At 42.9% G+C, this 11,273-nt stretch overlaps 1 protein-coding gene across 1 annotated transcript in view; it reads left to right on the top strand.

Moving 5' to 3' along the window:
• LRRC47 (leucine rich repeat containing 47) overlaps positions 1-7,228 on the top strand; it is an 18,992-nt gene extending 11,764 nt beyond the window's left edge. Inside the window, exons 4-7 of the mRNA XM_048824835.2 lie at positions 1,292-1,407; positions 2,366-2,468; positions 3,908-3,997; positions 6,287-7,228. Of these exons, the coding sequence (XP_048680792.1) occupies positions 1,292-1,407; positions 2,366-2,468; positions 3,908-3,997; positions 6,287-6,529 (552 nt within the window). The 3' untranslated portion in view covers positions 6,530-7,228. The remainder of the gene's footprint in view (positions 1-1,291; positions 1,408-2,365; positions 2,469-3,907; positions 3,998-6,286) is intronic.
• The last annotated feature ends 4,045 nt before the right edge of the window (positions 7,229-11,273 follow it).

The following is an 11,273-nucleotide window of genomic DNA, read 5'->3' as shown; positions in this document are numbered from 1 at the left end:
CTAACCACAAGAAGTTTAGATTTTCAATACAATACCAAAATGATTGTGAATTTTATATGTACAAGCTAAAATATAGGAGCCTAAAGTTAGGCTCCAAAGCCCCTGTGTAAGTACCTCTGGGTGGAATTTTCAGAATCACCAAAGTGACTTGGGAATGCAAGTCCCATTGACTTCAGACTGAACCCTGATGTAGGAGTATAGCCTGTTTGAAGCATTTCAGCTTTCTTGACTTGTGGAAGCACAATCTATCAGAAGGTGTTGGTTGTAAATATAGCAATGGCTATTTGCGTAGCCATTTTCTGTTTGAGTTTGTGGATGTTAGGAGGTTCTGGACTTGTTTTTTCTGCACAGATGAGCATTTTAAGTGTGATGGTTCTTGGAAAGAAATCTCTATGTAAAATCTGAAGTTCTGCAAGCAATTAATAAACTAAAAAGAAGTACAAAACAAAGACTAAAGAAGGCAAAGAACTAGCAACGCGTAAAGTTAAATAAAAAAAAGGTTTTTGTTTTTTTAAATGATTATTTTTCTACCCCTGTTTTCCATCCTGCTGTTCCCTCTGAGTCTTGCTTTGCTCCAGTCTGTTTGTAGCACCAATGAGAACGCGGATTGCAGAGTTGATCAAATAGTGAGGAACCATAATCACTGCTTGAGCATGTAGCACCAGCCACCCTTGATAAAACTTAGAACAACTAGAAGAGATTTCAGCAGCACTAATTGGGGCAGGGGAGTTTTCTAAACTCTGCAGAATAAAGAGCTGTAGAGCTTAATCTATAGTAATGTAAAATCTGAGATATACACATCACAAATTAGGCCTCTAGGGCATAAGAGTTAATACTAAAACTATTCAGTTTTTTCTTCTAAAATAGTCCAGAGCACTGGAAAGTCTTTGGGTGAGCCATGGTTCTAAGATATGTATCTCGGATTAAGCTTTTTATTCTTGAATGTCTCCTGTTCACTCAATTCTAAAATAAACATGGTGTTCAAAACTCAAGAACATACCATAATTAATAGGAATGTCCCTTTGGTGTGATAACACAAACAAGAGTCCGGGCAGGGAGTTTAAACATGCCTGAATATCTAGGATGTTTTTAAAGAATGAAGTGTCACAAATGTTTCATAAAATCCCCCATTGTCTATGTTCCAAGCAAAAGAATTAAAGTTATGCAGAACTTTCAGTTAAGTGTTATCTCCCCATTTTTTATTGCTTTAGCTCTTATGAGCTAGCTCGGATAGTCCTGACGTCAATTGAATGACTCTTAGCTTTAAGTATTTGCTTTCTCTCTGATACAGGTAATGCCACTGGGTCGGAAGGAGATCAAGGCAAAGGATCTTGTCCGTCAGTTGCAGTTAGAGGCTGAGGAACAAAGAAAACAGAAGAAGCGTCAGAATGTTTCTGGACTGCACAAGTCAGTGTATTAATGCACAGCTTTTTTCAAATTGATCAGACACATTTTGGCCAATTTCAGATCACATGAAAAGCAACAGTATCGTAACTGCAGATTTGCCCTTTGTGCTTAGTTATGAAAGGCAACATCTAATGGTAACAGGGTGCATATGCATTTAACATGAGCTCCTGAAAATCTAGAGGAGGGGAGGGGGCGGAAGAAGGGTTGGGGGGAAATTTACAAAGAACAGTACTGAGTACAGTGTGGTTGAGTGACATGTTGTTGGGCCTCCAGTTATACCAAGAGTTAATTTGGAAGTTGTCACCATTACTACAATATAAATTGTGCCGAAAGACAGCGGATGTTTGAGAGGAGGGAAATTGGATGGGAGCTGAATATAAATGTAAGCACAATAAGTTTGCTTATGTGAAATGTCCAAAATTCTGTCAATGGAACAGCTTGTAAGGAGCTGAAACCTTTAAGTGACTACATCTAATTTGAAGGAAAACGACACATCACCCTTCCCATCTCGTTTGTTTTGGGATCATCTCACATGTCCATCATCATGCATGTTTTGGGGAAACCGACCAGGTAAACAAAGTGGGGATTGCATATTTCTGTAAGTGGTGGAGACAGGTAATGAGACTTAAATTTAAGCATATGAGCTTGTAGCATCAGTAAAACAAGCTCTAAAATGTTGCTATATTTTGAGCACCGGGTGCAGTAAAAGCATTAAGAACGTGTTTGCTCACTTTGGCAATCGGAATATTACTTTAACTTTAAAGTGCTTCATGATTATTGCTTCATTACTCACATTTAGTGCAGGCCGTGCAGTTGTTGTCATGATGCCGTAGTTACGTTTTTCTGTGTGTTGGATCAGAAACACATAACCTCCATTTTCCCACTCTTCTAACTGTCTTATTTATTGTTGCCTGATCTCTTTCCGTTATCTTCACTTTTTTTTTTTTTCCCTTGACAGATACCTTCAATTACTGGATGGGAAAGAGAACTATCCTTGTCTAGTAGATGCTGAGGGTGTTGTGATTTCTTTCCCACCAATCACTAACAGTGAGAGAACAAAGGTACAAAAGTTTCAATCCACTTATATCCAAGTCTCAACGATAGTGGAAGTGGGCCAGGCTTCAAAACTAAATCACTTCAATCCTCTCCTGGTCAGGAGATACTCAGGTGTTGTGGAATAAATGCTCCTGATCTTACCATATGTTCAAGTCTCCATTGAAATTCATGAGTGAGTTTAGAATCTGAACTTTTAAGATCTAAAGTTTATACATTAAAAGCACTAGATTTTTTAAAATGAATTTGAAGTCAAACTATGCATTTTTAATGCTGAATGTCAAAATTACATTAAGCTATTTAGCAGTGCTGCTTAACCTTTCTGGGCTCAGGAGCCATTTGTTAACCTTGATGGCCTGTAGCAACCCAGCGCATAGCTTTCCTGCAGAGAAGAAAAATCTGCCTTACTAAATATTTTTTTACCTAGATTATATAATGCACGATACTGTACTAAGTACTAAAAAAGAACACTCTGCATACCATAGCAGTGGTGCCTGTCCTGTGGGGCTGGCTGGGCTTGGCTCCTCACTCTGGGTGTGGTAACCTCTGGGGTCGTAGGGTTACTCACTCACATTTGGCCTGGCTGGCAGCCTGTCGTCATGATGGAGGAGTGGCTGAGCCAAACCTGAGTGGTGCTGTGACTCCCCCACGCAGCAGGTAGTAACACGAGCCCAGCCAGCCCTGCAGGACTGGAGTTGTAGGCGTCACTGCTGTGGGATGAGTGTGGGGGAGGCTCTGCAGCCTCCCTTTCCTGTCCCACCCAGGGCCTCCCATCTCCCCAAGGGCAGGATTTGGCCACCCTTCCCCTCCCCTCCCAGGCCTCCCACTCGACTGTTTGGCTACATCTACACCATGAGCTAGGGGTGGGTTTTCCCCGGGTCGTGTACATAGACTTGCACTAGGTGTCATCGAACTAGCTGAGTAGAAATAAGAGTGTAGCCATCATCGCACAGGCAGTGGCAGCAGAGCCCCAGCTAAGCCATGCTGAGCCCAGTAGGTACGTAGTCCGCATGGCTGAGCCGTGCGGCCGCTGTCACTCCCCGTGCTGTCGTGGGTGGTCTGCTATGTGTACAGCTAGCGCGAGTATGTGTTCACAAACAAGGGCATCATGCCCTTGGCTCATAGTGCAGACATAGCCTTTGACAAATCCTGGCCACCTGATATTTGGATGGCGACCCACAGGCTGAGAAACCGTACTCTGTAGCAAGCCGTTCCAAAGGTACGATGTTTTGGCCGGAGACGTGCAAACCTACAGTTCTTCCTTCATGAAGTTAGCAGGATTCACATGTCGTTACTTATGCACTTGGATGCTTTTCAAATAATAGCTGAAATATTCTTTGAGAAACAAATGCACCAGTGTGATTATGGAGCTGTGCACACTAGTTTCTATTTCATTGTATTACAATTCAGTCTTCCCTTTTCTGAGTCCCTCTGGAATACTTTTTAGATTAGAAAAAACACTTGTGATCTATTTCTGGAAGTGACGAGCGGCACCAGCCTCCAGATATGCAAAGACGTCATGGACACCCTCATTCTAGTAAGTATTCCAATAAGCTAAATCTATAGCTTGTTCTTTGTGTGTTCCCTGAATAAGAGAACCAAGTTGGAATAGAGAGGTACATGGAGCTTAATTTCTCCCTTTATTGTTTATAATTTTGTCTTTATTGCATGTTACTATGAACATTTATTGGTAACTTTATTGCCTGTGACTATGCCACTTAATCAGGAAGCGTCAATGGATTTCAGATGCATTACTGCCTACTGGACATGCCCATCTCTGTATAGATTCATAGGCTCCAAGGCTAGAAGGAGCCATTGTGGTCATCTAATCTGACCTCCTGTATAACAAGGGCCAGAGAACTTCCCCCAAAATAATCCATAGAGTAGAGCTTTTTAGAAAAACATCCAATCTGGATTTTAAAATTGTCAGTGATGGAGAATTTACCACAACCCTTGGTAAGCTGTCCCAGTGGTTAATTACTCTCACTGTTAAAAATGTACACCTTATTTCCAGTCTGAATGGGTCTAGCTTCAACTTCCAGCTATTGGATCGTATTACACCTTTTTCTGCTAGGTTGAAGAGCCCATTGTTAAATATTTGTTCCCATTTAGATACTTAAACTGTAATTAGCTCCCCCCCCAATCTCTTTGTTAAGAGAAACAGATTGAGCTCTTTGAGTCTGTCACTATAACACATGTTTTCTGATCCTTTAATCGTTCTTGTGGCCCTTCTCTGAACCCTCACTAGAACTGAACACAGTATTCGTGCAGTGGTCGCACCACTGCCAAGTAGAGAGGTAAAATAACTCTTTATTCCTACTCGAGATTCCCTTCTTTATGCATCCCAGGATTGCATTTGCTCTTTTGGCCACAGAATTAGACTGGAAGCTCATGTTCAGCTGATTATCCACCATGACCCCCAAATCTTTTTCGGAGTCGCTGCTTCCCAGAATGTAGTTTTGCATTCTACAAGTTTGGTCTACATTGATTTTGTAGATGAATACATTTACAGTTAGCTCTGTCAAAATGTGCTTGCTTGTGCCCAGTTTACCAAGCAATCCAGATCACTCTGAATCAGTGACCTGTCCTCTTCTTTGTTTACCACTCCCCCAAATTTTGTGTCCTCTGCAAATGTTATCAGTGCGGATTTTACAGTTTCTTCCAGGTCATTGATAAAAATGTTGAATAGCTTAAGGCCAAGAACTGATCGCTGCTATACCCTCCTGGAAACAGACCCACTCGATGATTATTCCTGTTTACAATTACATTTTGAGATTTATCAGTTAGCCTTGTTTTTAATCCATTTAATGTGTGCTATGGTCATTTTATATCCTTCTAATTTTTTAATCAAAACATGCGGTACCAAGTCAGATGCCTCACAAAGGTCTAATTATATCACATCAACACATTACCTTGATCAACCAAACTTGTAACCTCATCCAAAAAAAAGTGAAGTTAGGCTGACAAGCTCTATCTTCCATAAACCCATATGTATGGGGAAAAAACCACGTTTATTAGTTCTCACGGACAACACAGCTGTGATGTTCTACGTGAACAGACAAGGATGGGCCGGGTTGACTCTTCTGTTCCAAGAAGCAATACTGCTTTGGGAGTTTTGTATTGCCAACACAATTCACTTCCAAGCCTCCCACCATCCATGTCTCCAGAATAGGCTGGCAGATTGAACAGATCTTTCACCAGTCATCACAAATGGTCTCTCTGGCCAGATATAGTCATCCTAATTTTTCAAGACTGGGAGATTCCCCACTTCGACCTCTTTGACACTTTGTTGTGACAAGTTGCAGTTTTGTTCATGTGCAGGTCCCACAGTCCAGGGTGTCTGATGGATGCTTTACCCCCTAGTTCCTCTCCTACACTTCATTAATGAACTGTCATTAGCATGTTCTGAAGTCCAAGTTCAGTGACACTTAGATAGTTGATATAGGGCAGGAATGAGGACAATTTAAAATATGTTGAAAGCAGAGTCCTCAGTAGTGACACTGGAGCAGGTTCTTTTCATTTAGAATCGAAGTGCTGGGCTGCAAAGCCTGATTTGTAAACCTGCTCCTCTAGAATTTGGAGGACAAGAATAGCAGAAGAAAATAAGGTTTTCAGATAGAATTCACTAACCTGTATATTGAGCTGTAAGTTTCTTTTTAAAAAAATGCTTAAATGATTACTGAAAGCTTCCATTTATGATATCAGTCCCTCAGTAGTATGTAAAGCTCAGGCCTTCTTACTGGAAACTCTTTAAGCAATTCATAGCCCATCCACTGCGTTCACCATGTACATTGATATCTTTGATTCCTTTTTGTTTCCTAATCAGAAAATGGCAGAACTCAACAAATTCACTTTAGAGAATAAGGAGGAAGAATCTGTGTCTGATGCTGAATCGGACATGATTTCTGAACCAGTGAATTCAAATCCCAGCCAAAATGCAGAGCAAGAGAATTCTCCATTAACAGTGGAGCAGGTTCGCGTTGTGGACATGGATGGGAACTTAAAAGTACTGTATCCATCTAAAACTGACCTAATTCTGGTCTCATCTCTTTTAACTGTAATTCGTTAACAGCCATCAAGGTTCTTGTAAAATGCTTTGATTTTGAATTTTTTTGCGTATTTTACAAATACAGAGTTTGTATATGGTAAAATTAAATTATTTAGACTCCTCTGTCTTTAAGAAACATGTAAAGTGCCCTCCTTTTGGGTGCATAATTCTGATAATTTGATCCTACTATGGCAAGGAATACTACATTCTTTCCTGTCTTAGTAATAAAGTCCCAATGTTATAACTGGTTAGAGATGTGAATCAGTCTTTAAATGCTAAACTTGGGATCTAAGTATTTCACATATTTTGTGCTCAGGATTATTCTTATCCCATCTAATTGTAATATATAGATATGGTGACCTTGGAAGTTGAAATAACATTGAGCTGTTCTAAGATGCTTTGAAACAAAATACCAGTTTATGAAATTGCCCGCTCCCCAAAAATCAATCTTTTTATAAGCCTGTTTTTTGTTTTGTTCATGTGAATTAATGTGGAAACCTATTTTGTGACTTAATGAGTAAATTAATAGATAACACAAAAACTGACCAACAAGGATATATCCCATCTACTGATACTAAAGACATTGGCTGTCTAATATACCATAAAAAGATGATGTGGAGAGTTAAAGCTATTGCTGATTATCATGATTTGGGTCTTTTTTCTTGATGCAACTCTGCTTTGTAATGTGTTCATATGGGACTAAACCTGAATCACTGCAAACCCCGTAACCTCTTGTGGTTTTTTTAAACTCGTCAGTCTAAGTGCAGCCAAACATTTTTTAAAATTTCAGTTGTGAACCTTTCATGTGATAGTTACACCACCATATTGCTATAGGTGTGATACTGCTTCTCTTGCTCACCAAAGCACCAGCAAGCCACTTCAGGAGGTGTTTATCTGTCATGCTGCATTTTGAAGCTATAATCCATTCACACTGAAGTATTAGCCACCATTGAACCGTCCCAAACCATTACATTAGCTGCCTATTGAGTTTGCTCAGAGTTTATACTACACGCCTGCATTTGAGGTCTGTTGTTTGCAAAAGCATTGATGTTCCCCCTTGTGCTGTGCAAACTCTCCCTTAACCCTGCAGCACAGAGAGAGCTGCTTCCCAAGGGTGACTCAGGGGGTGGAATGTCTCATGAGCACACTCAGTATCGATGGAATGCACTGGGTGAAATAACGAAAAGCTTTTTTGAAGTAGCCAGGTAACTTTAATGGAGAAACGAACAACTTCCTTGCACTCTTTGTGTGTGGGATGGTCTTACATCCCAGCTACTAACTCGGTAACGGCAGACATGCTAATAGTTCCATACTGTTGGATGACATGTAAACTATATTTTCTCGTGGAGACAGGCTCTGTCTACGTAGTTGAACTACTCACTGTTCTATAAAACACACTGAATTTTGCTGAGATCTTCATAATGGATGGGAAAACTGAAGTGATGGTGTCTGTAATCACGGTCAGTGTTGTCCTTAGTGTTTCTGTGTTTAAAGTCCTGTAACCTGCCAGAGGTACACCTGTGTACTAAACAGCTGGATCGCGGAGATACTTCCAGTAAGCCAGCCTCTAGTTAAATAAGGGTTTCTGTGTTGTTTTGAGAGCAGTTCGAACTTGCCTTCAGTTTACTTATGAGGTTTTTTTCTTTACATGTATACACCCCATGAAACTACACTAGAAGCTTTGCAAAGACGTGGTCTACGTTATCTGACATAGCTTCGAGTGTTCCTGCGAGAGTATGAAGGAACTCCTGCAGTGTGCTATTAAATACGTGCTAGGCTAGGGCAGTCCTTTACAAAACTCTGCATATTTACAGTAGAGTTTTCTCCATTACTAGTTCTTGAACATGGAGTTCAGGGACCTCAGTACTCTCTCCAATCATAGTCCAACTTAAGAGAACAGCCATACTACTAAACCCGCTTTCTCTCCATTAAGGCTAGTGATACACTGTTATCTGTATTGTGCTTGTATTTGAGGAGCTATTGTGTCATACTCAAGCCCTACTTTAACCTGTCCTGTTCTTACGGAAACACTTTCTGCAGTTCAGAAATGTCCACTTCCACAGCTGCAAGTATTGCTGGGGTGGGAGGGAAGGGAGAAGAGAGGTGCATACAGGCAAGTTCTGGTGCCTTTTCCTTACTGGAGAAGCACCTCCACTGGAGCCCTGCAAGTCTACAGATACCCGTAGATCACAGGTGGATGTGGATCCAAATTTTATATCTAAAGCCCTGCAAATCTGTGCCTATCCACTTTAAATCCATTGATGTGGATATCCGTGGGTCATTTCTGCAGCGTGTGGATTGGATGCAGATACAAATTTTGTATCCATGCAGGGCTCTAACCTCCGCCCTCCAGAAGCTGTTGCCGGGACTGGGCAAGTGCCTAGTTTAATAGGGAATGTGGGATGTTGTGTCCTTCTAGGGAAGATAGTTTGGTGTTCCACCCTGCCCTTCTCACAAAATACTATCTTCTAAAACAGTAAATGGATCATGCACTTTCCTACTGCTCAAAGCCCTTTTCATGCCTAAACTGAAGTAGCAATGACCAAGCCAGTGCAGTCTGACCACCCCTCATTCCTCTCTCCCTTGCTTGTAAGCTGAGTCAGGCTGAGCCTGGCAGCCACTCAGGGCCTGCTCCAGGGGAGCTTGCAGACCCTGGAGGGCACTACTTAACAGGTAACAAAGGAGGTGCTAGGGCTCAAACAATCTTTTTACTTTCATAACTGATGGCAATATGAACGGCCACGCCCAGAGGTGTCAGGGCACAAATTAAGCACTGCTGCAGGGCTATGTTACTGCTTGGAAAACAAGCTTGTGCAGGTCACTTGTAAAGTGAGCCAGGATTCCTGCTGTTTGCTTTCTGTGCCCTGAGGGATGACCCTTGTGGCCCCTCACAGCCTAGGCTAACTGCAGCTGGGTGCATGGTTTCCTGTAAGACCATGGCAGATGTTCCCTCATGTCTGGGAGCTGAGTGAAGGAGTAGAGCACGTGGGTGCGGGAACTCGGGCCGGGCAGGTGCTGCAGCACCCCGGGTTACGCTGTGAAAAGTTGGCTGGTGCTGTCAAAATGAGCCGAGCATTATTTCGCAATTGTTGAGAATTCCAGAGCTGTGCTGTGAGCAGGAATTTTGCTTTTGAACACACGTGGTTTACAGTTTCATTAGCTCGCTTTCAGCACCCCTACTATAAACTCTGGCCTTCCCCCCCCCATCCCCATTCAGCTGGGAGCGGCTCCACCATGGGAGCAGCCGGTAAGTGAAAGCATGATTGTCCTGGCAGGCTGGCCCAGGAGCAGAGGAGGAAGGTCCCTGCTAAGCAACGGGGACTCCCAGAGCCGGCTGGGGCTGGTGCTCCAAGGCAGAGGCTCCCCTGAAGGACTCGGCAGGGAGTGGGGGCAGCCAGCCAGGGGAGGGGCCCTGGGCATGCGGGGGTTGAGCCAGTGGAGCCTTGCCCAAAGGAAGAGCAGGGGCACTGCTGGCCAGGGAAGGAGCCAAGCAGGGCTGTCCCAGGGCAGCCGGATCTGCCCAGCCCCCAGCTGGACCCTGACAGCATGTGGCACATCTGGGAGTGGCTCCTGCAGATCAACCAGAGCTGCTTTGCCCTGGGGAGCCCCACACTGGAGCCGAACACCACCATCCTGATCGTGCAGCGGTGCGGCAGCTTTGCTGGGAATCCGCTACATACCCAGTGCAAAAATACTCCAGCCCAGTGCCCTGGAACCTTAGATAGGCCCTAGGCTCATGCCCTGGACAGGGAGAGGGACCAGCCTGCAGATTTTCCACTGGTGAATTTCCCACTCCAAGGTGCTAGCAACATAGTGATGTTGGTTAAATAAATTATCCAATCAGGGAACAGAATCAACACCCTGTGACTACCCCAGCCCAGTGCCAGTTGGCAAACAGCTACCTGCACCTGTTCACTAATGTTCAGTCCCAAAAGTTTATAAGTAATTTCAAATACGAAACGTACCACAGTTCACCATTTCCTTACAGACTGGTCACCCGGAGAAGCTGAGGCAGACTCAATTATCAGTTATTTTATTACAAATAATTCCCCTCAGCATGACCTGGAGGGTTTGGGAGCAATAAAAAATTATCTTCGTGTGGTGTAAATCAGCATTGCTTTGTTCACATCAGTAAAGTTATTCTGATCTGTACCAGCTGAGGAGCGGGCCCAATGTATACACAGTGAAATACGTAACCTAGGATCGTAGTGGGCTCCAGAACTGGGACCAACATGCGATAGTTATTGGTGCACTAGAAAGATCCATCTAGATGGAGATGTCTTGCTGTAAGTGGAAATCAAGGTGGAAGACGATCTTTCAGCAGGACAGTGGGACATTACCAAGAATGAGCCTGTCACGCAATAGAAGCCATTGTTATTAGCAACATTTACTTAATGGTGCACAGATGGGATTTTTTTTTTCTTTGTTTAAATCGATGTTTGACACGTAGGAAACGTGCTTCCTAAAAGGTTACAGCTAGTTTCTGGACCAAGAAAACAGGTTGACAAGTGTCCTTTTAAAACAAACAAGAACTACAAGCCTGTAGCATTCAGAAGCTGTGGTGGAAGTGGGATGAGGGTAGAGTCCAGTTTGGCCAAACTGATGACTCATACTTTTAAGCAATAAAGCTCCTGAGCAGTACATCTTGTTTCTTGGGAACATGCCACTTTTATATTTGGGGAAAGGACTAAATATGTAATGGACCAGTTATCAAGATACAGCTGCAAGTGCTGTACCAGCAGGTAGGTGTTACGGTTGCATCAGA

The sequence above is a fragment of the Caretta caretta genome, chromosome 18, assembly GCF_965140235.1.
Source record: "Caretta caretta isolate rCarCar2 chromosome 18, rCarCar1.hap1, whole genome shotgun sequence".
NCBI lineage: Eukaryota > Metazoa > Chordata > Testudines > Cheloniidae > Caretta > Caretta caretta.
The sequence above is the reverse complement of the archived record's forward strand: the minus strand, read 5'-3'. Positions and strand labels throughout refer to the sequence as shown.